Genomic DNA, 27,805 nt, shown 5'->3' with positions numbered 1-27,805 from the left:
TACAAATTTTTTTGTATTTGGAGAAACTTGGGAATTGTGGAAAATTTGAAGGGCATTTTGGGAATTTATGATAAATTATGAGGGTACTTTGGGAATTTTTGAAATTTGAGGGGTATTTTGGGAATTTCCACAAATTAGAGGGGTATTTTGGTAATTTTCCCTTATTTATTCGATCTTTCTATTATTTCGTACGGAAGGCAGTGAAATCTTTTCCTGCAGAGAGTTGCCTTCACTGAAGAGTTGGCTCAACAGAAAGAAACAACAGAGCGGCGGTCGGCATCTACTACTACTCGTGTTTGTTCAGCAGGTGAGTCCCCCTCTCCCCCCTCCCCCCCCCCCCCCCCCCCCCCAGAAACCACCACCGGAAAACACACACACACACACACACACACACACACACACACACACACACTCACCACCCACCACCACCACACACATGCACACCTCGTTTGAATACTCTGTAAACGCACTGGTTTTGTAACAAGCCAAACGTGGAGATGAAAAATTAATGAGTACTTACTTGATCTCCTTAAACCCTTGTGCCAAGGAGGAGGATTTGTACCAAAGCAGTAGGATACATCCTGATTTTTTTATTAAAGTGGGCTGCTCGAGAAGAATTCACGCTTTAGGGAACACGTTGGTCAGCATTTATGTCAAGTGTGGCACTTGTCAGAGTACAAATTGTTCCTTTTGAAATTTAGTCTCTTGCTACACTTGTGGCAGGGTATGTGTACCTGTCTAACAGAGGTAAGGCAAAGAAGCTCTTGGTTTTTTAATTGGATGGAAAGTGGCTCTCCAAATGCGATAACGTATGCTTTCACCTGGAGGGCGTGTGTAATTGAACGAGAAGCTGACATGGGTGAATGCATGGTAAAATTATTAGTCATGCCTACCTTCTTAATGACATGTCAACCATAACAGCCTGCCAGTGCTCTGGTCGACATGTATGCCCAGTGTGGTAGTTTTGCAGCAGGGGATTTTGTCTCTTGAAGTGCATCGATTGCAGGCTATGCTTAATGAGAGCAGGCCACAAAGCTTTAAGCCCTCTAAGCAATTGCTTCTCTCCAAGTGAAATCACCTATACTTTCATCTTGAAGGCATTTGAACACATTACGGAAGACATTGACATGGGTGAATGATGTTATTGTTTGTCAAAGCTCTCGAAGAAGACCTAAATTCTAATGCTTTGGTCAACATGCCAATTGTGATCTATTCACATAATCACAGAATGTGCTTGACTACCTTCCTGTTTGCTATCAAAAAGGTGCTGGCTGCAAAAAGGTAGGAGGCACTTATTGAGCAGTGTCTAGCTGTATATCAAAAGGCTGACCACTCAGATGTGTAGAGGCTGATGGCTGAGATGCAAATCCGGAGAGGGAAATACTAATTGGGGTGGCTTGAAAAGACTGAAGGTGGCTGGAATCTTCTGGGCTCAAGGGCTAAATCTCTCGTGCCGAAATGTGGCAGATTGGAGCTGTTGCATAGTTGCCTGTAGCTGAGAATGCGATATGTATAGGGGGCTGCAACAATGCACAAGATATGGACTGATGAGGATCGCCATTGTTGGGGAGGATGAAGGGAGGTGGATGAGGAGAAGAGGGGGGTGATACATAGAGAAAAATGCTCTTGCTCTACTGATGAAGAGAATGTCTTGGCTGAGATCTTTTTCTTCTCCTTCTCTTTCTTGTCTTTGTCAAAGTATGCATCAAAAGGCGGGTCCATGGCAATGGTGCATGACAAAAATTACTAGTGTAAGGGTTGGTTCTTAGTTGTAATAAGATGTCTACATGGCACGAACCTATGTGCAAGTGACATCCCCTCTTGCTTAAGGTGAGGCTAGGCAAAATCTGGGAAAATCCCCATAATGCCTAGAGTCAGGGTCCGATAGTTGTGTAAGACGGGCAAGAATCAGACAACGACTCTTGCCACCTCGAGAACGGGAGGTAGCACGGAAAATTCGAATGGATTAGCAGATCACAAATACGGGCCACCTCGGCCTACGCAATATTAGCTAATGGAGATGCAACGTCAATAGCATGTTGATTAGTGTGCAAAGCAGATGCTTTAGTTTGCAAAGGATCCACAGTATGCCAAATTTTTGACCTGGCCCTTGATTGACGAAGTGCATACGCATTGGCAAAATGCCATTGATTCACCATTAAAACCAGCCCTCAAGAAACCTCCTACTCTAAGGATGTTTATTGAAGAAGAACTCGATGACGTCGTCGAAAAGCGAGGCAACCAACCTATGGGGGCGAAGAAACAATCGAAGAAGCGCAACAAGGGGACTGACTACCCCGGTTATTTGGGTTGTCAATCTATCACGTGACACATCCAACCCTATGTGTCCGTGGACAAGCTACAGCATAACAAGGGTTCCGTCAGTCCAGTTAGTGTAGATTAGAAGTGATTTGGCACTTTTATGAGTCTGTTCGTTGACCGTGCATGCCTAGTCACTTAGTGTAGATGCATATCCTCTGGTTGCACACAGCATAATCTTAAGCATTTCCATCAGTATCTATCAGAATCAGTCAGGGGAAATTTTCAGTGGATTTTACCTTTTTTTCCTATTTTTGACAATTTTCACTTATTATTTTAAGTGACTTTTGTTGGGAACTGAGTAGGGCAAATTGGGTAAGATAATATATAAGCAAACCAAGGTTAGCACTAAATGGCAGATGAGCAAGGAGAACAACAGGCTTCGGCGACGGGTTCCCTCTCTCTCAGCAAGACTCCAAGCACCTAGTGTTTTCAGCAAGAAGGAGGCCTAGCGTTTTTCATCAAGCTCGCTCTCTCCCTCTTTGCCTTGCGTTTTCAGCACTAGCCTCACCGCCTGCAGCCTGCAAACCTCAGCGTTTTCAGCCCTTGCTATCTCCGGCAGATTACCAGCCTAGCGTTTTTGGTACAAGCAGGAGAATTATCAGTTTTCAGCATTTGGACTCCCTTCCGCAGGCGAATTTCAGTCCCTTATGCATAGCCATTTCAGCCCCGACACAGCAGCAAATTTTCAACAATGAAGACCTGCAATTCTAGCCCTAAAAGACCATCAGTTTCAGCCCTAAAGAACATCAGTTTTCAGCCGCAGCAGATTTCAGCCCATTAGCGTTTTTGGACAACAGATAAAGAGTAGCAGATTTCAGCCCTAGATCGGTCTCGCCATCACTATCCTCGTCATCGATCTAGCCTAGACTTGCATCAGTCATATGCATTCAATTTGTACCAGTTTGTGCAATCAATAGTAGACCACTCTCGTCGACGAGAGTGGGGCCTTCGGAGGAGGGTTTTACGTCTCTGGTGTCGTATTCTCTTCTCTCTCTATCTCTCAGTCTCATACATTTGCATGCACAGTGTCCATTCACTTTGTTTGTGTCCATTGCACTCTCTCACTAAAGGAACGGAAGGCTCTCCCTTCCGTAAGTAAACGGAACCCTTGAGCACAGTTCGGAGCACTCATCTTGAGCAAAGTTAAACATTCATTCCGCTGCACCTTACATTGGTATCAGAGCTTTGGTAGTGTTCTGTATCACTCAAGGAAAGAACCACAAGAACCACATAATTTTTTTTTTACTTCTTGTGGTCTCACGAACCCAAATTTGCTTGGGCGTGTCGATTTTTAATTCTATTTTTGAAGAGTGACAGGAATCCCAAGAAAGAAGGGCTTGTCCAGCCTCCCCTTGTGCCTCTTTTCACTCATTGAGAGCGGACCGTGCACTTAGCGGCCGGCCAATCGACGTGAGGTGGGAAAAAGCAACCTTGGTGTGAGCGCAAGGCCGCCAAGGGGTGCGCCCGCGGGAAAGAGTAGAACTCGGGTGAAGAGAAGATCCTTCTCAAACACAAATTGCAAGCGAAAGAAAACCTCAAGACCCTCAAGACCCTCAAGAACCCAAGACCCTCAAGAACCCAAGTTCCTCGTGAACTTAAGAACCAAAGATCATAGTGCATGGTCATCACCCGAAGCGGAATGGATACTTCGCATCAGGTGATGAGCATGAGAGAGGTGACGAAGAGTTCTCCCCACCAAGAGATTTTTCTGACCCTCCCCCTTCTCCATCGACGCCACGAGTTGTACCAACTTCCATGGAGGTGATGGTCAAGTTGATGTTGGCCATGATGGCCCAACAACAAGAAGCCAATCGCAAAGCGAATCGCCTTGCGCTGGCACAATAAGAAGTGAATCGAATTGCGTTGGCACAACAAGAAGCGACTCGCATTGCTTTGGAACGTTGCCATAAAACAAGAAGCAACTCGCATTGCTTTAGAACGCGAGCGCGATGAACGAAATGAAAGAAAAGCACAAAGAAAGGAGGAACGGGAAGCTCAAAGAGCGGCCTTGGAGGCCGAGGGTGAGGCTCAAAGAGACCTCCGCACTCAAGAATTGATTCGACAAGTACTTGCCTCGAAGTCTGAACCAGCCAAAGATCGTGGGAGTTTCTCAAGTGGCGCAAGCCATGATGCGGATTCCAACAACCCAGTCACAGAAAAGTTGACTTTCAGTAAGTATGATGGTAAGATGGATGCCACAGTGATTTATTCTTGGTTGCATCAATTTAATGCTTATTTTGTGACAACTAAGAAGACAGGAAATAGCAAGGTTTTGACGGCAGCCATGTACTTTGCTGGTGATGACATCAATTGGTACCACGCATGGCAAGAGGCACAGTTAGCCGCACACCTAGAGGAAGCCGACGAATTCACGCCCCTTTCCTTCAATTGGGCTGATTTCCAAGACAAGCTCAAGGCGCGGTTTATGCCACCTCAGTACCTCGCATGATTGAAGGACGATTGGTGCGCTCTCAAGCAAAGTGGTATGCCGGTTATGTCTTTTTCTAATCGTGTTTTGTAGCTAGGTACCCAATTACGCAAGTCGGATGATGAGCGCAAGGAGGCATTGTAACAGACTTGGACACTCCAAGTCAAGAATCAACCGCGACAGCACCAAATAACCACTTCAAAACAATTCACAGATCACAATAGATTTGCACTGGCCCGGCGGAGTTCCGTGCCTAGAGATATTGGTCCCAAAGACTGGCGCCCCTTTCGGTATTTCTTTTTATATTAATCAATCATCAAAGTACAAGAGAGCGGTTAGGGTTTCACTCTCAGACTCTGCGTCCAGATGCTCTGAGAAGTGAGGCCCTCACCACTAATTTAAAGGTTACAAGGGATGCCCAAAAGCAGAGCCCCAAAAGCTTCAAAGCAAAAGCAGATTCTCTCTCTCTCTCAATGAGAGTCAGTAAAAAGCAAGTTCTCTTTTTCTCTTTCTTTCTCCCAAATCAAAGCGAAAAGCTGAGATTTGCGTCGCTCAAAATTTTTCTTTTTTTTTATAATAAATATTCCGCCTCCGCGATTTCCAGATTTTAGGGTTTTTGGCAGAAATTAGGGTTCTGCTATCCGCCACGTCATCACTTTGTGACATACCCCCCTCTTGAAAGCATTGTAATCGACCCCGATTACGCCTGCAAAACCGACAAAAGCCATAAACCGTCTTAGCAGACACTGACTGTTAGTACCTACGTACTAGGAACACACATCTAGCACATGCACAAAATCGACAGTTACATCACACGACATCACAGGACATCACCAGACATCACAGGACATCACATGACATTCAACATTCATTCGGATCTTAGACCATGATTTATCGGCAATGTAGCTAGCAATCACATCTAGGTCCAATCGGGACCTCATCGATGTTCGATTGACTAACCCCTATTGCAACCATGTCTATTCGAGATCAAGTAGACCAAAATGCTGCAGTCATTTCGTCTATCAGTTCCTGCACTCACAAGAAGTCAAGAACAAATCAGTATCATAATCAGGAATTCCATTTCATAAAGTCATCCAGCAGAATACTGTCAGCTCTCAGTATCCTTGAAGCTCAAAGAGACATCAGTGACTTTAGTATCAAAATCGAGGCATCTGTTGACAAGGGAGCGGAGTGACTCCCCTCTTGTGCATCCACTGCACCAGATCTCCGGCCAAGCTGAATTGTGGGTTCCGTTTGGAGTAGACTATGCTAAACCAAAACATCGAGGTAAAGTTTCACAATCCGAGGAGTATCTGCTAGGTCCTCCTCCTCCATCCACTTCGCATCAAATGCAAGAAAGTTCTTGAACTTAACCAAGAACCTGCCTTCGGACTTTACCTTTCTTCGTATCATTATGTGCCAAAATCTGTTCAGGAACAAGGATCTCCTCGTTTTCTTCCACTTTGGGTTGCTCATCAGGCTCCCCATCATCAGGCATATCACCCTTAACAGGTTTCAAGAGACTCACATGCAATGCCTTGTGAATCCTCCAAGTATCTGGCAGTTTCAATCGGAAGGAGACATCATTTATCTTGTCAGTGATCTGGAAAGGTCCGTAGTATTGCGTACTAAGCTTTGGAAAAAGTCTCTCCTTTCCCTTTTTCTTTCGTAGGCGTGCCTTCTCAAAACGTAAGAGCACCTAATCATCCTCCTTCAATTTCAAGTCGCAACGATGGCGATCCGCTGCCTTTTTCTGTCGTTCTTGAGACTCTTGCAAAGTCTCGCGAACCTTGGCAAGGGCCGTATCCAAACCTCGCGAATATTCATCCGCTTCAAATTTCTAATCTTTCGTGCTCAGGAAGGATGGAACCTTCGCAGCACTTTCAACAATCACACATGGCGTCTTCCCCGTCGAAGAGTGTATCGTGTTATTGTAGGCAAATTCCACCAAAGGTAAGTTCTTTTCCCATTGAGTCTTCTTATCCGAGATACAAGACTTCAATAAATCTAAAATCACTGAATTGGCAATCTCAAATTGCCCGTCAGTCTGCAAGTGCAAGGATGACGAGAACTGCAACTGCGTGCCAATGTTCTCCCAAATTGCCTTCCAAAACCAACTCATAAATCTGGGGTCTCTGTCGGAGAGAATCGTCTCAGACGTGCCATGTAATCGGAAAATCATCGTGATCATTCTGTATTCTCGGGAGATAAAAAAAAATGAAATCCATTTCAATATTCTCCCAGGGGCGGGTGGGTATGGGTAAAGGCTGTAACAATCCCTGTGCCTTATGCCTGTCAAACTTGACCTTCTGGCATACCAAGCAATTGCGCACAAACTCTTCCACATCCTTTTTGAGTCTCGGCCCAAAGAAGTATTTCTCTACCCCCTTCATGGTGGTAGCAATGCCGCGGTGACCCATAAAAGGTGGACAGTGGCATTCAGTCATAACCTTTTCCCTCAACGGCTGTGTAACGCACAACATAGTCTTTTTCATCAAGTAGCCTTCCCGAAGGGAGTATCCAGCTACTGTCTCCCCATCCCGTATCCGTGTGAAAAATATCTGCAAAATCTGTATCTGTGGCATACTGATCGACCATATCCTCGAAGCTCCTATGATGTATCGTGGAAATAGCCAGAACCAACGGTTTCTGAGACAAAGCATCTGCCACCACATTCTTTTGTCCCTGCACATGGACAATCTCGAAGTGGAATTGTGACAAGATGTTCACCCACCGCATCTGCTTTTCCGAAAGCTGCTTCTGTGACAAGAAGTAGCGCAAACTCTGATGGTCTGTAAAGACAGTATAATCCGCTCCGAGTAGGTAATGCCGCCACTGAGTAAGAGCATGGATAACCGCCAAAAGCTCTTTCTCATAGATCTGTGCTGTCATCTCCGGCCTAGAGAACAAACGGCTCTCGTAAGCTATGACATGGCCTTCTTGCATCAAGACCGCACCCAGACTACGACCACAAGCATCACAATATACTTCAAATGACTTCTGCAAGTCCGGCAAAGTCAAAATAGGTCCCGTAGTCAATTTCTCTTTCAATGTCCGAAAGGCAGTCACCTCTGTGGGTCCCCACGAAAAAGGTACTCCTTTCTGTGTCAAGGTATGCAAAGGGGAAGCAACCTCTGCAAACTTTCGTATGAACCGCCTATAGTACGAACACAGTCCCAATCCCAAGAAGCTTCTAGCTTCATGGACATTCCTCAAATCGGGCCAATCACGGATAGTCTCTATCTTGGCCGGGTCCATTTGCACTCCTGCTGCTGACACAATGTGTCCCAAAAAGTGTATCTCTGGTAGGAAAAATTCACTTTTCTTTGCATTAATCACTAGCGTGTGATCTCGTAATGCCTGAAAGACTTGAAGCAGATGATCTCTGTGTTCTGCCTCATTCTTCGAGAAAACAATGACGTCGTCAAAGAAAGTGCCAACAAATAGCCTGTACTCTCGAAAAATCCTGTCCATCATCCGGTTAAATGTCGCAGGAGCATTGGTTAAGCCAAAAGGCATCACCAAAAACTCAAATAACCCAAAAGTCGTCCGAAAAGCTATCTTGTAGACATCTCCTGGCGCTATCCTGATCTGATGATATCCACTCTTCAAGTCAATCCTGCTAAAGCACGAGGATCCCTGTAACTTGTCGAGTATATCATCGATCCTAGGAATCGGAAATCTGTTCTTGATGGTGATTTCGTTGAGAGTGCTATAATCGATGCACATTCTCCAAGATCCGTCTTTCTTCAAAAACCAACAACACTGGAGAGCAATACGGTGAAGTACTAGGCTGGACAAGACCCTTTTCCAAGAGGTCTTTCACTGGGTTCATAATCTTTTCATTCTGTACTCGGCTCACACGATAAGGTGGCCGATTCGGTGGCGTGCTTCCAGATATCAGATCAATGGTATGATCTTCAGGCCCTCTCAAAAGCAATCGGCATGAGCGTGGAGAAAAAATCTTGGCGTTCTTTTCTTCAGGTCAAAACATATTCAACCTTTATCCATCGTTCAGTTCTCCCAAAAGAATGAGTAAGAAAACTGAAGTTCATCAAGTACAATCTCTAAGCCCTTCATTTATCAAAGTCGCTTTCTCGGCCCGGTAGTCAACCACGGCGTAGTTCTTGTGGTACCAAGGGATCCCGAGTAGAACGTCACTCGCGTGCCCTGAACACCCCTGTCATTGCAAACAAAGTTTGCCAATGCTCTGTGTAATGGCAACATCCCATCCGGGTGCCAGTCGAACTACCTCCGCCTGTGGCGTCAGTCTTTCGGGCGTAGTTCCAAATCGAGCCGCCAATTCCAAGTGAAAAGAAGTTGGCCTTTGCTCCTTCAAAAGAGCTTCCTGATCCTTCACTTTGCCTCGAAAGCGGCAAAGTTTGTACTTTCATTCATTAGATTCGGTGCAGGTCCCACGCCATGTGGTACCAGTTCTGCTTTTCTATCTGCCTTTTTTGCCACATTCCTCAGCTGCTCTCGAACTCTCAGACTTGTCGTCGTCTTTATCATTCTGTTCTTTCTGTGCCTTATCAGGGCACTTCGCGGAGATATATCCATGTTCCCCGCATCCAAAGCACTTCCCCTCTCTGATGAAGCGAGCTCTCTCCTCAGGAGTAAGCTTGGGTCGTGCATCCTTTTTTTTCTCTGGGTTGCTCTTTTTCATTCTAGTTTCATTCCCAGAAGTCTGTTCGGCTCATTGTGTCATGGCCTCATCTGTGGGGTAGGTCAGACTGCCAGAGTGAATGGCAAAGCCCCGCTTTGCATGACTCATCAACTCCTGAATAGAAGCTGACTTTTGTTCCAAGCAGTGATCTCGGATCTCTGTAGGTAGACCCAAGGTAAACCGCTCAATCTGTTCTCTGAACGAGATCTTCTTGAATGAAGAGGCGGGTAGAAAAGAGTTCCAGAATCTTTCACAATAAGCATTGATTGTATCTTTCTTGGTCATCCGAAGATGGTTCCAAGCAGCTCGTACATCTCGTTCATATTCTTGCGTCAACCAAGAAGAAATAAAAAGCTTCTTAAATTTCAGCCATTTAACTGGCGCACTCTTGTTAAAAGAAGCGTGGACCACCAAGTACGAGCATTCCCCTTAAGGTAAGAGGTAGCTCTCTGAATCTTGGAGTGCTCTGAATAGCGTCCTTCCGCGAAAGCGATGTCAAACTGCTGAATAAAAGACAAAGCCTTCGAAGCATCTGAGTATCCTGAAAAGTATCAAACTTGATCGAGTGCTCACCTTCCTTAAACTCTCGGACTTTCTTGCTTTTATCTTCGAGAAAGTCATACTGGTTGGCTTTGTAAAAATTCTTCTTGTTCGCATAAAACTTTCCGTCATCGGAATCTGAGCTGTCTATAGACGAGTCCTCAGTAGAACTGTCAGTCTCTAGGCGAGATGTAGCCTTCTTCTTGCCCTTTTTCTTGCCCTTTCCGAAGCTTTGTTTCTTGCTTCGCTTTTTGCTTTTTCTATCTTCTTCGCTCGAATCCGAGGAGCTAGAAGAACTATCAGAAGAAGAAGAAGAAGAACTGGGTACTCCTTCAAATCGAACAGGCTTCTTCTGTTTCTTTGCCTTGTCAAAAGTCGACTGACGATCCAAATAACCTGGAAAGTCAGTGCTTTTCTTTTGCTTTTTGGCTTTCTTTTGCGCGTCAAAAAGCTGAGCAATCCGTGCATCAACCACATTCTCTAGTTCCTTCTCCGTATATTTCTTGGAGGCAAAAGGTTTCTTGAGAGCGGGTTTCGGGAGTGGTGTTGTGGTTCTATGCCACTTCATCTGTACCTCTTCCAAAGAGGTCTGGTTCATATATTTTGCCATCTTCGGGTCCTTGGCAAAATTGAGCATCATCTTTGTTGCATCGCCAATCAATTGACGACGCTCCATCTCTCTTTGCTCCGCCTGAGTAGGCCGAGGCGGGCCATACTCTCTGTTTGAATCTTCGTTGTGATCCCTGCCCGCATCTCCAAATGCAGAGGGAGTCGACTGATCATTGCCTGAAGCCATAGGTGCCGCGGAAAAAAATTTTCGGGGATCGGATTTCCCGTAGAAGAGAAATCGGCCGTGCTCTGATACCACTGTAACAGACTTGGACACTCCAAGTCAAGAATCAACCGCGACAGCACCAAATAACCACTTCAAAACAATTCACAGATCACAATAGATTTGCACTGGCCCGGCGGAGTTCCGTGCCTATAGATATTGGCCCCAAAGACTGGCGCCCCTTTCGGTATTTCTTTTTATATTAATCAATCGTCAAAGTACAAGAGAGCGGTTAGGGTTTCACTCTCAGACTCTGCGTCCAGATGCTCTGAGAAGTGAGGCCCTCACCACTAATTTAAAGGTTACAAGGGATGCCCAAAAGCAGAGCCCCAAAAGCTTCAAAGCAAAAGCAGATTCTCTCTCTCTCAATGAGAGTCAGTAAAAAGCAAGTTCTCTTTTTCTCTTTCTTTCTTCCAAATCAAAGCGAAAAGCTGAGATTTGCGTCGCTCAAAAATTCCTTTAAAAAAAAAAATTAAAAAAATTAATTAATAATAATATTTCGCCTCTGCGATTTCCGGATTTTAGGTTTCTGGCAGAAATTAGGGTTTCTGCTATTCGCCACGTCATCACTTTGTGACAGGCATTCCTTTATGGATTGGACGAGTATATCAAGTTCGATGTCGAGGTGCTCGATCCAATTGATCTCAACAAGGCGGTAGCGATTGCTCTCGCACAAGAGATGAAGCACAACAAGGGAAAGCCTAAGGAGAACAAGACTTCCACAAGTACTTGCAGACTTCTCAGAACCCTCAGAACGGTAAGAACGGTAACTCTTCTAACCAATCTTCCAACAGTCTCTCAGAAAAGAATTCTTCCAATGAACCTAAGGGTAAGGTTAACACAATTGCTAAACCTAAGCTTACTCTAGATGAAAAGGTAGCACAAGGAATTTTAGGAGGATACATCACGTCGGAAGAGCAAAGCACTTATTCGAAGGAAGGTCGTTGTTTTCATTGTCACATTAAGGGTCACATAAAAAGAACATGTCCTAAGCTTGACTCTAATGAATCTAAAGAATCCACAGAACCCACTTCCTCTGTCAATGCAATTAATGATAACACGAGTGTGCCCCAAGTTTCTCCTGACCCTTCCATTGATGATTCACTCATTAAATGTTATGGTCATATGACGGGGCACCGTTTTGTCATATTGTTTGACCCAGGTAGTATTCATGATTTGATCAGTCCCTCTCTTGTTGACACCCTCTCTTGTTGACAGAGCCCGCCTAGAGGTTAGTCAGAAATCTCCTCTCGAGGTCTCTAGCCTTGTTCCGGGTTCCGGGTATGGACTCTCTCAGCACGCAAGAGTGTCTTGGTGTGTTGTTTACAATTCAACAAGATGCTTTCCGTAGAAAATTTTTAGTCTCTCCTCTCTCAGGATGTGATATGATTTTGGGCATTCGATGGTTTCGTGAGCATAACCCTCTCATTGATTGGGAGGCTAACCTTTCACTCTCAATGCCAAAAGTGACTCTCCCATTGTCATTCGTGGAGAGGAATTTGTTCATTCTCCCTCTCTCATTGCTAATGTGCAGGACAAGATTGAACGGATTCAGGAGAAGGAGACTCTCTGAGTCTCTTCTTCTCCAAAGCATGACACATAGGATTTGCATGATGAATTGAATGATAATGATAAGCATGATGATTTGGATGATAATGATGAGCATGATGATTTGCATGATCAAGATGTGTTTTCTCACAAGCATGATGAGTTGCACGAAGATGATGTGATTGTTCACAAGGATGATGGGTTAGTGGATACTTTCTCTAGTGAAGCTAACCTCATTGCAGATTCGATCAATCACGAAGAACCGATCTTGGCTCCCCAGGAAGTATTATGTGTTCGCATGATTGATACGCACGCATTGTACGAGTGTTTCATTCGTGATCGTTTCCTGTATTTTAGTCAGCGTCTTTATGTGATCCCTTTTCCTAGGCATGACATATTGTACGTTGAGCACGTTTCACTCATGAATGAGCACAGATATATGCGGATTAATCATGAAAAGCTGAAAAGTACACATTCAAGGAAGTCACATTCCATGTCTCTTCCTTGGCACGACACAGTTGTAGAAAGAGCACAAGAAAGTATGAGTACCAAGCATGGGCATTTCCGTTGTGAATTGCCACAGTTGATTGCTTTAGATCGAAAGATTCGATCTCATTGTTTGCGTGTGTGTGGTGAACGGTTTGGCACTCCGTCTCTTTGTTCATCTACATTGCATGCACAGTCTATTAGGACGACAAGATTTTTTCCACTCACTTTACATGGAATAGGTATGTTCATGGTTTTGTATTGGAAATGGGTTCAGGAATTTTCAGCCATGGAGATTCTTGAAGAAGAACGAAGCATGACACTCGACGAAGTTGAAGCATTGAAGGAGCCACAGAAGACTTTGTGTCGCTTTCGGCGTGGCCCAAAGAAGCAAGCGTTGCAGACCTTTATGAAGTTCAAGTACCGCATGACCCACACATCAAAGTGGGCCGGCGAAGAGTCCCTTCTAGGATTTCGGATGTTGTTGGCGATCTCCCTCGACGCCATACAGTTCGGTACTAGTACCTCATTTTGAAAAGGAGGGGATGTCACGTGACACATCCAATCCTATGTGTCCGTGGACAAGCTACAGCATAACAAGGGTTCCGTCAGTACAATCAGTCTAGACTAGAAATGATCTGGCACTTTTGTGAGTCTGTTCGCAGACCGTGCATGCCTAGTCACTTAGTGTAGATACATATCCTCTTGTTGCACACAGCATAATCATAAGCATTTCCATCAGTATGCATCAGAATCAGTCAGGGGAAATTTTCAGTGGATTTAACCTATTTTCCATTTTTTTGACAATTTTCACTTATTATTTTAAGTGACTTTTGTTGGGAACTGAGTAGGGCAAATTGGGTAAGATAATATATAAGCAAACCAAGGTTAGCACTAAATGGCAGATGAGCAAGGAGAACAACAGGCTTCAGTGACAGGTTCCCTCTCTCTCATCAAGACTCCGAAGCACCTAGTGTTTTCAGCAAGGAGGCCTAGCGTTTTTCATCAAGCTCGCTCTCTCCCTCTTTGCCTTGTGTTTTCAGCACTAGCCTCATCGCCGGCAATCTGCAAACCTCAGCGTTTTCAGCCCTTGCTATCGCCAACAGATTACCAGGCCTAGCGTTTTTGGTACAAGCAGGAGAAGCATCAGTTTTCAGCATTTGGACTTGTAACAAACTTGGACACTCCAAGTCAAGAATCAACCGCGACAGCACCAAATAACCACTTCAAAACAATTCACAGATCACAATAGATTTGCACTGGCCCGGCGGAGTTCCGTGCCTAGAGATATTGGCCCCAAAGACTGGCGCCCCTTTCGGTATTTCTTTTTGTATTAATCAATCATCAAAGTACAAGAGAGCGGTTAGGGTTTCACTCTCAGACTCTGCGTCCAGATGCTCTGAGAAGTGAGGCCCTCACCACTAATTTAAAGGTTACAAGGGATGCCCAAAAGCAGAGCCCCAAAAGCTTTTAAAATCAAAAGCATCAGTTCTCTCTCTCTCTTAGAGAGTCTTTTCTCTTTTTTTTTTATAAAAAAAAAGCAAAAGAAAAATTCGCGTCGCTCATCATTTTCCAAAAAAAAAAAAAAATTTTTTTTTTTTTAATAATAATCCGCCTCCGCGATTTCCGGAATTTAGGGTTTTTGGCAAAAATTAGGGTTTGCAGGAATTTTAGGGTTTCTGGCAGAAATTAGGGTTTCTGCTGTCCGCCACGTCATCACTTTGTGACATACCCCCCTCTTGAAAGCATTGTAATCGACCGCGATTACGCCTGCAAAACCGACAAAAGCCATAAACCGTCTTAGCAGACACTGACTGTTAGTACCTACGTACTAGGAACACAAATCTAGCACATGTACAAAATCGATAGTCACATCACACGACATCACAGGACATCACCAGACATCACAGGACATCACATGACATTCAACATTCATTCGGATCTTAGACCATGATTTATCGGCAATGTAGCTAGCAATCACATCTAGGTCCAATCGGGACCTCATCGATGTCCGATTGACTAACCCCTATTGCAACCATGTCTATTCGAGATCAATCAGACCAAAATGTTGCAGTCATTTCGTCTATCAGTTCCTGTACTCACAAGAAGTCAAGAACAAATCAGTATCATAATCAGGAATTCCATTTCATAAAGTCATCCAGCAGAATACTGTCAGCTCTCAGTATCCCTGAAGCTCAAAGAGACATCAGTGACTTTAGTATCAAAATCGAGGCATCTGTTGACAAAGGAGTGGAGTAACTCCCCTCTTGTGCATCCCACTGCACCAGATCTTCGGCCAAGCTGAATTCTGGGTTCCATTTGGAGTAGACTATGCTAAACCAAAAGCATCGAGGTAAAGTTTCACAATCTGAGGAGTATCTGCTAGGTCCTCCTCCTCCATCCACTTCGCATCAAATGCAGGAAAGTTCTTGAACTTAACCAAGAACCGCCTTCGGACTTTACCTTTCTTCGTATCATTATGTGCCAAAATCTGTTCAGGAACAAGGATCTCCTCGTTTTCTTCCACTTCGGGTTGCTCATCAGGCTCCCCATCATCAGGCACATCACCTTTAAAAGGTTTCAAGAGATTCACATGAAATGCATTGTGAATCCTCCAAGTATCTGGCAGTTTCAATCGGAAGGAGACTTCATTTATCTTTTCAGTAATCTGGAAAGGGCCGTAGTATCGCATACTAAGCTTTGGAAAAAGCCTCTCCTTTCCCTTGTTCTTTCGTAGGCGTGCCTTCTCAAAACGTAAGAGCACCCAATCATCCTCCTTCAATTTCATGTCGCGACGACGGCGATCCGCTGCCTTTTTCTGTCGTTCTTGAGACTTCTGCAAAGTCTCGCGAACCTTGGCAAAAGCCGTATCCAGATCTCGCGTATATTTATCCGCTTCAAAGATCTTATCTTTCGTGCTCAGGAAGGGTGGAACCTTCGCAGCACCTTCAACAATCTCAAATGGCGCCTTACCCGTCGACGAGTGTATCGTGTTATTGTAGGCAAATTCCACCAGAGGTAAATATCTTTCCCATTGAGTCTTCTGATCTGAGATATAAGACTTCAATAAATCTAGAACCACTGAATTGGCAATCTCGGATTGCCCATCAGTCTGCGGGTGGAACGATGACGAGAACTGTAACCGCGTGCCAATGTTCTCCCAAATTGCCTTCCAAAACAAACTCGTAAATCTGGGGTCTCTGTCGGAGACAATTGTCTCAGGCATGCCATGTAATCTGAAAATCTGGGCCACAAACAGTCTCGCTAAGTGATCCGGCTTGACTGTTTTCTTCACTGGAATGAAATGAGCATGTTTGCTAAATCTGTCAATAACAGTCCAGATACCATCGTGACCACTCTGTGTTCTCGGGAGATCAAAAATGAAATCCATCGCTATACTTTCCCAGGGGCGGGTGGGTATGGGTAAAGGCTGTAACAATCCCTGTGCTTTATGCCTATTAAACTTAACCTTCTGGCATACCAAGCAACTGCGCACAAACTCTTCCACATCTTTCTTGAGTCTCGGCCAAAAGAAATATCTCTCTACCCCTTTCATGGTGGTAGCAATGCCGCGATGACCCGTAAAAGGTGGACAATGGCATTCAGTCATAACCTTTTCCCTCAACGGCTGTGTAACGCACAACATAGTCTTTTTCATCAAGTAGCCTTCCCGAAGGGAGTATCCAGCTACTGTCTCCCCATCCCGTATCCGTGTGAAAATATCTGCAAAATCTGTATCTGTGGCACACTGATCGACCATATCCTCGAAGCTCCTATGATGTATCGCGGAAATAGCCAGAACCAACGGTTTCCGAGACAAAGCATCTGCCACCACATTCTTCTGTCCCTGCACATGGACAATCTGGAAGTGAAACTGTGACAAGATGTTCGCCCACCGCATCTGCTTTTCCGAAAGCTGCTTCTGTGGCAAGAAGTAGCGCAAACTCTGATGGTCTGTAAAGACAATAAAATCCGCTCCGAGTAGGTAATGCCGCCACTGAGTAAGAGCATGGATAACCGCCAAAAGCTCTTTCTCATAAATCTGTGCTGTCATCTCCGGCCTAGAGAACAAACGGCTCTCGTAAGCTATGACATGGCCTTCTTGCATCAAGACCGCACCCAGACTACGACCACAAGCATCACAATATACTTCGAATGACTTCTGCAAGTCCGGCAAAGTCAAAATAGGTCCCGTAGTCAATTTCTCTTTCAATGTCTGAAAGGCAGTCACCTCTGTGGGTCCCCACGAAAAAAGGTACTCCTTTCTGTGTCAAGATATGCAAAGGGGAAGCAACCTCTGCAAACTTTCGTATGAACCGCCTGTAGTATGAACATAGTCCCAAGAAGCTTCTAACTTCATGGACATTCCTCAAATCGGGCCAATCACGGATAGTCTCTATCTGGGCCGGGTCCATTTGCACTCGTGTTGTGTTGCTGACACAATGTGTCCCAAAAAGTGTATCCATGGTAGGAAAAAATCACTTTTCTTTGCATTAATCACTAGCGTGTGATCTCGTAATGCCTAAAAGACTTGAAGCAGATGGTACCGGTAGTCAACCACGGCGTAGTTCTTGTGGTACCAAGGGATCCCGAGTAGAACGTCACTCACGTGCCCTGAACACCCCTCTTTCAGTGCTCACTTTTCTCGGCCCGGTAGTCAACCACGGCGTAGTTCTTGTGGTACCAAGGGATCCCGAGTAGAACGTCACTCACGTGCCCTGAACACCCCTGTCATTGCAAACGAAGTTTGCCAATGCTCGGTGTAATGGCAACATCCCATTCGGGTGCCAGTCGAACTACCTCCGCCAGTGGCGTCAGTCTGTCGGGCGCAGTTCCAAATCGAGCCGCCAATTCCAAGTGAAAAGAAGTTGGCCTTGGCTCCTTCAAAAGAGCTTCTTGATCCTTCACTTTGCCCCAAAAAAAAACGGCAAAGTTTGTACTTTCATTCATTTGATTCGGTGCAAGTCCCACGCCATGTGGTACCAGTTCTGCTTTTCTATCTGCCTTTTCTGCCACATTCCTCAGCTGCTCTCGAACTCTCAGACCTGTCGTCGTCTTTATCATTCTGTTCTTTCTGTGCCTTATCAGGGCACTTTGCGGAAATATGTCCATGTTTCCTGCATCCAAAGCACTTCCCCTCTCTGATGAAGCGAGCTCTCTCCTCAGGAGTAAGCTTGGGTCGTGCATCCTTTTTTTTTCTCTGGGTTGCTCTTTTTCATTCTAGTTTCATTCCCAGAAGTCTGTTTGGCTCGTTGTGTCATGGCCTCATCTGTGGGGTAGGTCAGACTGCCAGAGTGAATGGCAAAGCCCCGCTTCGCATGACTCATCAACTCCTGAATAGAAGCTGACTTCTGTTCCAAGCAGTGATCTCGGATCTCTGTAGGTAGACCCAAGGTAAACCGCTCAATTTGTTCTCTGAACGAGATCTTCTTGAATGAAGAGGCGGGTAGAAAAGAGCTCCAGAATCTTTCACAATAAGAATTCACTGTATCGCTCTTGGTCATCCGGAGATGGTTCCAAGCAGCTCGTATATCTCGCTCAAACTCTTGAGTCAACCAAGAAGAAATAAAAAGCCTCTTGAATTTCAGCCATGTAACTGGCACAGTCTTGCTTAATAGAAGCGTGGACCACCAAGTACGAGCATTCCCCTCAGAGTAAGAGGCAGCTCTCCGAATCTTGGAGTGCTCTGAATAGCGTCCTCCCGCGAAAGCGATGTCAAACTGCTGTATAAGAGACAAAGCCTTCGAAGCATCTGAGTATCCTGAAAAGTATCAAACTTGATCGAGTGGCCACCTTCCTTAAACTCTCGGACTTTCTTGCTGTTATCTTCGAGAAAGTCATACTGGTTGGCTTTGTAAAAATTCTTCTTGTTCGCATAAAACTTTCCGTCATCGGAATCTGAGCTGTCTGTAGACGAGTCCTCAGTAGAACTGTCAGTCTCTGGGCGAGATGTAGCCTTCTTTGCCTTTTTCTTGCCCGTTCCGAAGCTTTGTGTCTTGCTTCGCTTTTTGCTTTTTTTCTGTCTTCTTCGCTCTAATCCGAGGAGCTAGAAGAACTGTCAGAAGAAGAAGAAGAAGAACTGGGTACTCCTTCAAATCGAACACGCTTCTTCCGTTTCTTTGCTTTGTCGAATGTCGACTGACGACCCAAATATCCCGGGAAGTCAGTACCTTTGTTTTGCTTTTTGCCGTGCTTTTTGCCTTTCTTTTGCACGTCGAAAAGCTGAGCAATCCGTGCATCAACCACGTTCTCCAGTTCCTTCTCCGTATATTTCTTGGAGGTAGAAGGTTTCTTGAGAGCGGGTTTCGGGAGTGGTGTTGTGGTTCTCTGCCACTCCATCTGTACCTCTTTCAAAGAGGTCTGGTTCATATATTTTACCATCTTCGGGTCCTTGGCAAAATTGAGCATCATCTTTGTTGCATCGCCAATCAATTGACGACGCTCCATCTCTGTTTGCTCCGCCTGAGTAGGCCGAGGCGGGCCATACTCTCTGTCTGAATCTTCGTTGTGATCCCAGCCCGCATCTCCAGATGCAGAGGGAGTCGACTGATCATTGCCTGAAGCCATAGGTGCCGCGGAAAAAAAAAATTTGGGGATCGGATTTCCCGTAGAAGAGAAATCGGCCGTGCTTTGATACCACTGTAACAAACTTGGACACTCCAAGTCAAGAATCAACCGCGACAGCACCAAATAACCACTTCAAAACAATTCACAGATCACAATAGATTTGCACTGGCCCGGCGGAGTTCCGTGCCTAGAGATATTGGCCCCAAAGACTGGCGCCCCTTTCGGTATTTCTTTTTGTATTAATCAATCATCAAAGTACAAGAGAGCGGTTAGGGTTTCACTCTCAGACTCTGCGTCCAGATGCTCTGAGAAGTGAGGCCCTCACCACTAATTTAAAGGTTACAAGGGATGCCCAAAAGCAGAGCCCCAAAAGCTTTTAAAATCAAAAGCATCAGTTCTCTCTCTCTCTTAGAGAGTCTTTTCTCTTTTTTTTTTATAAAAAAAAAGCAAAAGCAAAATTCGCGTCGCTCATCATTTTCCAAAAAAAAAATAAATTTTTTTTTTTATAATAATAATCCGCCTCCGCGATTTCCGGAATTTAGGGTTTTTGGCAAAAATTAGGGTTTGCAGGAATTTTAGGGTTTCTGGCAGAAATTAGGGTTTCTGCTGTCCGCCACGTCATCACTTTGTGACAGGACTCCCTTCTGTAGGTGAATTTCAGTCCCTTATCCATAGCCATTTCAGCCGCGACGCAGCAGCAATTTCCAACAATGAAGACTTGCAGTTTCAGCCCTAAAAGACCATCAGTTTCAGCCCTAAAGAACATCAGTTTTCAGCCGCAGCAGATTTCAGCCCATTAGCGTTTTTGGACAACAGATAAAGAGTAGCAGATTTCAGCCCTAGATCGATCTCGCCATCACCGTCGTCGTCATCGATCTAGCCTAGAATTGCATCAGTCATATGCTTGTACCAGTTTGTGCAATCAATAGTAGACCACTCTCGTCGACGAGAGCAGGGCCTTCGGAGGAGGGTTTTACGTCTCTGGTGTCGTATTCTCTTCTCTCTCTATCTCTCAGTCTCATACATTTGCATGCACAATGTCCATTCACTTTGTTTGTGTCCATTGCACTCTCTCACTAAAGGAATGGAAGGCTCTCCCTTCCGTAAGTAAAAGGAACCCTTGAGCACAGTTTGGAGCACTCATCTTGAGCAAAGTTCAAACATTCATTCCGCTGCACCTTACACAATCTTCTTTTGCCAGTGCACGAAAACAGAAGAAGCATGTACGCTTTGAAGGACTGCCCAGCTCATCTTCTTCTGACAGTTCGGACAGCTCTTCCTCTTCCGATTTGAGCAAAGAGGATAGAAAGTGTAACAAACTTGGACACTCCAAGTCAAGATTCTACCGTGGCACAATAGAGATTCACTTCAAAATAGTTCACAATTGATTCGACACGGCCCGGTGGAGTTTCGTGCCTAGAGATATTGGCCCCAAAGACTGGCGTCCCTTTCGGTATTATTTTTTGTATTAATCTGAGTTCAAAGTACAAGAGAGTGGGAGGGTTTTCACTCTTAGAGTCTGCGTCTAGATGCTCTGAGCTGTGAGGGCCCTGTCCACTTGGTTCGGGCCCCACGCAATGTGGTACCAATTCTGCTTTCATCAGCCTTTTCTGCCACATTCCTCTGCTGCTCTAGAACTGTAAGGTGCAGCGGAATGAATGTTGAACTTTGCTCAAGGTGAGTGCTCCGAACTGTGCTCAAGGGTTCCTTTTACTTACGGAAGGGAGAGCCTTCCGTTCTTTAATGAGAGAGTGCAATGGACACAAACAAAGTGAACGGACACTGTCCGTGAAGGTGCTGAGACTGAGAGATAGAGAGAGAAGAGAATACGACACCAGAGACGTAAAACCCTCCTCCAAGGGCCCCACTCTCGATTGCGAGGGTGGTCTACTATTGATTGCACAATCTGGTACAATGGCTGATGCAATTCTAATGGGGCTATGTCGAGGTCGACGGTGTGGACGACGAGGACGAGACTATGGCTGAAATCTGCATGCTTCGAACCGGTAACTGTGGCACCAAATCGGGGGATGGTATGTTGACTTGATGGTTGAAAACACGCTGCTTCCTATGGCTGAAAACGCTGTTCTTATGGCTTGCAAAACGCTGGAATGCATGTGCAAAAACGCTGGCCTGCACTGCTGGAAAACACTTGCCATCTTTAGTGTGGTCCCATAGGTCTCGCACCGTCATGCGGAGCGTCGCTCCAATATCACCACCCTTCCATCAAGCAATCTTCCCTTTTTTCCTTCCCGCTCTAATTTCCGGCATTACCTCTTGCATATGAGCAATCTGCGAGAGGGTGAGGTCATCTGCAAGAAAGATGCCCATCTTCTTCAAAGTCGGTCTCTTCTTCAAGAGGTCCTTCTTCGCTTCCATGGAGGGGAAACAGAGGATGAGTGTGCTTTCCTTTGAGGTTTCCCCCTTGCTCCTACTTTTCTTAGTGCCCACTCTCCAAGCCCTCGTATGCATGTGCTCATTAACCCCCACCATATTCATGAGTTCTTTCACCTCTTCATCCACATTATCTTGGTCTTTGAGGCCACATATCCTTACGTGTAAGGCCCGTACACGTCTCCTTTGCTCTTCTTCTAGTGTCAGGTTAATGATGGTTGATGTGGGGGTTATTTCCTTGCCCTTTCCTTTTTGGACAATCTCGATCCATTTCTCGGCCTCGTCTGCTTTTTGTTGTGTCTTTGTGATGACATCTACCCACGAGGTCGTCATTTCTTTTTGTTGCTCCTCACCTTCTTTGATGGCCCGCACTTGTTCTTTAATCGTGTTGACCTCTTCAACTACTGAGGGTTGAAGCTCTCCCTCTTCGAGGACATTTACCGATCGCACCTCTGCAAGCTCTTTCTTGAGTAGTGCGATCACCTCATCTTGGGCCTTCACACGATCCTCAAGTGTATGTATCGTGCTTTCCTGGGCCGACACGTGCTTGTTTAGTGCCTTTATAGTGCCTAGAAGGTGGCGATTAATCTTTTTGATGGACTCGCTCATTTCTTCCTTGAATTTTTGAATGGCATCTTCCATAGGATCATCCTTGCCATTTTGTTTCCTCATGTTTGAAGGCCGCAAAAGGAGAGGGAGAGGAAGAGAATTTTGAAGAGGCTACTAAGCCATGACAACGAGCAGCAAGGGATTTTTATTTCTCTCTCTACGCATGCAGGCTTTCTCTCTCTACGCTGTCTCTCTACGCGAGAAAGAGATGCTGGGGGGGGGGGGGGGGGGAGAGATTGCACACACACACACACACACACACACACACACACACACACACACAGAGAGAGAGAGAGAGAGAGAGAGAGAGAGAGAGAGAGAGAGAGGATTGATGTCGTATGACCTGCATGAGTATGTGCTGTGATAATGCTACAAAAGCCAATGAGTAGGAGTTCTTTTCATGTCTCGAATGAAAATTAGCTTGGTTGCTTTTTACTCTCAACTGTCCTCTAAACTGAACATGTTAATACTTGTTGTCTTCACAATGCAGATCATATGGCAGTGCTGCTAAACACAAGTCTTGGAGATATGGTTGTGGATCTTTATACTGAAGAATGCCCTTTGACCACCAAAAACTTCTTAAAACTCTGCAAGTAAGTTCCAACAGATTAGGGTTTTGTGTATTCTGCAGACGTGAGATCACATGCAAAATGAAAGAGAAGATTGGGTATCTTGATCATTTGTTTTGACTAGGTCCAAGTTACTTTTATGCTTGCTGTCTGCAAAAGTTAGGTTGTTTCTGTTTACTATTTAAGCAATTGCAGCACTTGATTTCTAAACCACTGCAAGTGGCTGTAGAATCAAATACTACAACAATTGCCTTTTCCATTCGGTGCAAAAAGATTTTTTGGTTCAAACTGGGGACCCCACTGGAACAGGATCTGGTGGAGATTCAATTTATAAGTAAGATCTGTTCCTATTATACTTTCAGCCCATAATTGGAATGTGTTTCAAAACATAAAGTTGTTTCATGCTGTTAGGTTTTTATATGGAGAGCAAGCAAGGTTTTTTAATGACGAGATCCATCAGAACTTGAAGCATGACAAAATTGGGGTTGTTGCAATGGCCAGTGCTGGAGAAAACTTGAACGCTTCTCAGGTTTTCTTTCTTTCATTGCATCCAGAGTAAATTTTATAGATTCTCTCTGGACAATCCTGCATATGATGCAAACTTTTTGAAACAATTTGCAGTTTTACTTAACAACCCGTGCAGATCTTGATTATCTTGATGGGAAGCATACGGTATATATCCTTGTTTTCTCATTATGGGTCAATTTATGCATGCGATTTGGAGATTGAGTTTTGTGGCATAGTTTTGGTGTTGGATGAAGAACTCAATCAGAAGATCTCTCTTCTCTTGCTTTGTAAACGGCAGGTGTTTGGAGTTGTTGCAGAGGGTGAAGATATTCTTATGAAAATAAATGAAGCATTTGTGGATGATAAGTTTCGCCCGTACAAAAACATAAGGTGGTAATGGAACCGTTTGAGTCTGTCGGCTTTGTTTTAAGGTCAGGATTATTCTCACTTGTGGCTATTCTTGTGATTGAATAGGATAAAGCACACTTGCATTTTGGATGATCCCTTTGACGATCCAGTTCAACTTGCTGAGCTCATACCTGAAAATTCACCTGTTTTGCCACCCCCAGCGGAGGTAAAGGATCTGTTATTCTTTGGTGATTTAAATTCAAGATTAATGCCACTTAAATGATGTATGAAAAGAGCGACAAGGCCCTTTATAAAAGGCACTGAAGAAAGTTGGCTCTTTCTAGCCAACATTTTTAAAACGTCACTAACAATAAAGATTCTGTGGGTCTTGAACTGTCGGCTCTTTGCAGCCAACCTTTCAAAATATCACGAACATAAAAAAACCCTACAAGCCTTGAACTCAAGATCACATACATATGTGTGTGTGTGTGTGTGTGTGTTTGTCTTCTTCTAAACTCCCCCCCCCCCAGGTCCGGGATCACTTATGTACTTTTGTAAGTTGAGGTAGGGCAATCACCCAACAAATAAAATGTCATAAACTTATAATTGCTAACTGGCCTGAATGTGGATCCATACAAAGCCGCGAATGCGCATCTACTAGCCTAGAAATCCGCTGCAGGTTTCCCTACGGTGCCTTATTCAACCATTCGTGTAAAGAGGGTTATGCAAGAGTGGGAACCGAGCTCAACTAGGGTTTTCTAGTGTAGGGTTTGGCTCTGAGTTGAAGAAGCATGTCCAGGTCGCGCATCTAGCCCATGCGCATATTGGGAGAGAGAACAACCATATCAGCCCAATGAGGGGAGGGCAATCATGGCTAGTTGGAGAGCAGCAATAGAAAACACCAGTGATGGTTTTGAACTGCCTAGGTGGGGCAGCCAAACAAAGAGTCTATCATGAGGTCCACTGATTTACACACCAAAGGAAAGTAAGGTGCATTCAGCCTAAGAAAAGATTAGCTCCTTAAGTAGTTCAGTCTGCAATCAAGTTGCCTCACAAGCTGCGTAACAAATGGTTTGGCATTAAAATCAAAGAAGAACTGCTGGTCGTTGCTTGCCGCTCCAAAGTTGGCTCGAAGCCCAACTCCAGAAGTATACTGTTTTGTGTCAAGATCTCCTGTAAGGCTGGTGGGTTGATGAAACCAACAAAAGATGTAGTCCTACTTTTTTCCTGTTTATCTTTGGTTAGGTTTATCTATCAAATGTTCAAAGGTTTTCTATTTCTGTGCTTTATTCGTATTTGTGCAGGGCGAGGAAGTGAGGCTAGAAGATGATTGGGTGCCCATGGATGAACAGATGGATCCACAGGAACTTGATAAGTCCTTGCGACGTAAGGAAGCACATTCAAGAGCAGTTGTACTTGAAATGGTATCAACTTCTGGCCCCTCTTTTTTTCTGTTTTTTGTTGAATTGTAAGTCCTTTCTAACATGTTGTTAATTTGAGTCTATCAGATAGGGGACATTCCAGATGCTGAGATCAAGCCACCAGAAAATGTTCTTTTTGTATGCAAGCTTAATCCTGTGACCCAGGTAATGCTTTGTGCCTTGAATAGAGGTCATAATTTGTGCTTACTCCATGAACGAAGGGAGGCTTATACATTGAAGTTTGCAGGATGAGGACTTGGAGACAATTTTCTCTCGCTTTGGCAAGATAGTCTCGTAAGTACCAAGTTTTCTTGGGGTTTTGTATCAGAACAATGACTACTTTTGTCCGTCCGCTAATCTTGTAATTTTTCCAATTGCTTAGGGCTGATATTATCAGGGATTACAAGACCGGTGACAGTCTGTGTTATGCATTTATAGGTTTGTTTATTAATTCCCCTCTTTGGCGACCAACATCAACAGTTTACAGTACGGTTTACATGGTTTATTTTCAATCTTATGCAGAATTTGAAACACTGAAGGCATGTGAAGCAGCTTACTTCAAGGTAAAATTTTCCCTGTCTTGCAGGACATGCCACTTGAACGATGAAGAGGGAGGATTTGCTTGTACTTGGTCTGACTGCTGCATATTTAGACCTATATAGAATATGTCGGCCTTCCCAAAACATTTTTTGTAAATCAGAGGAATAATAAAGTTCCCGAGTTTCTTTGGACAGATGGACAATGTTCTGATTGATGACAGGCGCATTCATGTTGACTTCAGCCAAAGTGTGTCAAGGCTATGGACACGCTATCGACGGTTTGGCAAGAGGGATGTTGACGATGGCAAAGGTTAGCACTGGAGTGAACTAAGCCCTTTCCCCATAGTCCAGACCTTTTTCTAACTTTTCTGATCTGACAGGTAGTAGCTTTGGTCCCAAGTCAAATGGTACAGGTTGTTTTAAATGCGGAGTCTCTGGCCATTTTGCGAAGGATTGTCCTGGTGAGAAAGATGAGGATGGGAGACCGCAGGAACGGCCCAAATATGAAGTCAAAAGTACTGAAGGTCAGCGTGGTGGAGCGGCACAAAGGTGAGCTTTATTGAAAAAAAAATACAGGAAATCCTCTCGACTGTTGCTATGAGTGCTTATTTCGACATGGAATTTTGTAGGTATGATATGGTGTTTGAGGATACCTCAGATGTAGAGGATGAACAAGCTAGACGGCGACGTAAGAGTTCAAAAGAAGAAGGAAGGAATAGGCTGTATGATTCACGTGCAGCAAGGCGGGAAAAGGATGAATCTCATGGAAATCGAAGTTATCATCTTCAAAGCAAGGAATCTAAGAGGTATCGTGAAGCAGATGACAGAGATGAACATCAAATCAAGGAGTCTAAGAAATATTATAAGTCCGATGATAGAGAAGATAGACATTTCTCTGGCTTTGATAATAGGCATACAAAAGGCAGGGTTACCATTGATGAGATAAGGTCGGATAGAACAAGGAGCCATCGTGATAGACATGAGAACAACTCAGATAGACAGGCTGGTCGGAAAGACGGTTCACTTGAAGATTATCATAGGGGCCATCGTGACAGACATGATGATATTTCAGAAAGACGCATGAAGCGGGAAGACAGTTCATCTGAGGAATACCATGAATCCAGACGCCATTTTTCATCCAATACACGGAAAAGAGACAGGGAGTGTTTGCGAGAAGATCCATAGCCTCGTTCGCGGAATGATAGAAACGACAGGCATCATGACAGCTCTGTTTCACGGAACAGGAATAGAGAGGATTCACCAAGGGATACAGAAAAGAGTCATGGGAGACATAGGAGATAGATTTCTAGCTAAGCAGATTCATCTATCCATAGCCATATTTTTTCCATAAACCCCCAGCAGTTGCAAAAGGAACATCACGTTGGGGATTACAGCTTCAAGACTCGTACAAAGGGAAGGGGAGACGAGAATCAACAGACAAATACAAAAGATATGCAAATTTGGAAAATGTTGGGATTGAAATTGCTAGATATGGAGGTGCAACAGATGATTGGGCATGTTCCTGTTCATTAGCTCTTTGAGTATGTGAAGTAGCTACCACATTTCACAAATTCAATCATGTAAAGCTGGATATCCGTTAAAGACAACGGCTTTAACGTGAAGTAGCGTACCATAACGGCTTTTATCTCATGTAGTGCATCAGCTCGATATCCATTAAAAACTAACCATACACCTTCCAGGTCCGCTCTTAAGCATATAGTGCAATTTAATGAGCATGCGAGCATCATCAGCACAAATGTGCATAACACAGATACCCCTGTTGTAAGTTGATACAGAAGTGTTTTGTTTGGGTGGGGCTGCCCAAGATATGCGCCCCACTTGGTTTTTATTTGTAATTTATGTTGAGCTTTTAGGATTCTACAGCACAGGCACCATGCATATAGGCAGAGTGCAACTAAACTCCTGCATGAATTGGGAGTTTGCTCTTGTGGGGTTTTTAATCCATGGTTATCACTCTGTTGAACTTCTCAGATAAAGGGATGTCAATTCCAGAAATGTGTTTTGTCAG

The 27,805-nt window shown here is 44.5% G+C and overlaps 1 protein-coding gene across 3 annotated transcripts; it reads left to right on the top strand.

Moving 5' to 3' along the window:
- Nucleotides 1–153: 153 nt before the first annotated feature.
- On the top strand, nt 154–27,301 carry LOC147434686 (peptidyl-prolyl cis-trans isomerase CYP59-like). Of its 3 annotated transcripts, none has more exons than XM_086491140.1 (15): nt 154–307; nt 22,883–22,985; nt 23,191–23,295; nt 23,373–23,490; nt 23,583–23,633; nt 23,767–23,858; nt 23,943–24,042; nt 25,121–25,240; nt 25,325–25,402; nt 25,485–25,531; nt 25,620–25,675; nt 25,760–25,800; nt 25,972–26,086; nt 26,157–26,325; nt 26,406–27,301. In XM_086491140.1, exons 2-15 carry the CDS (start codon nt 22,888–22,890, stop codon nt 26,959–26,961), a joined length of 1,746 nt encoding a protein of 581 aa, XP_086347266.1. In that variant the 5' UTR covers nt 154–307; nt 22,883–22,887; the 3' UTR covers nt 26,962–27,301. The 3 variants fall into 3 exon arrangements, with proteins under 3 accessions (XP_086347266.1, XP_086347265.1, XP_086347264.1); XM_086491139.1 differs by having other exon boundaries at nt 23,182–23,295; XM_086491138.1 differs by having other exon boundaries at nt 25,620–25,800.
- The last annotated feature ends 504 nt before the right edge of the window (nt 27,302–27,805 follow it).

Source organism: Adiantum capillus-veneris, chromosome 19 (assembly GCF_014529385.1).
Source record: "Adiantum capillus-veneris isolate H3 chromosome 19, ASM1452938v2, whole genome shotgun sequence".
Taxonomy (NCBI): Eukaryota; Viridiplantae; Streptophyta; class Polypodiopsida; order Polypodiales; family Pteridaceae; genus Adiantum; species Adiantum capillus-veneris.
This window is presented reverse-complemented; position numbering and strand designations above follow the sequence as displayed.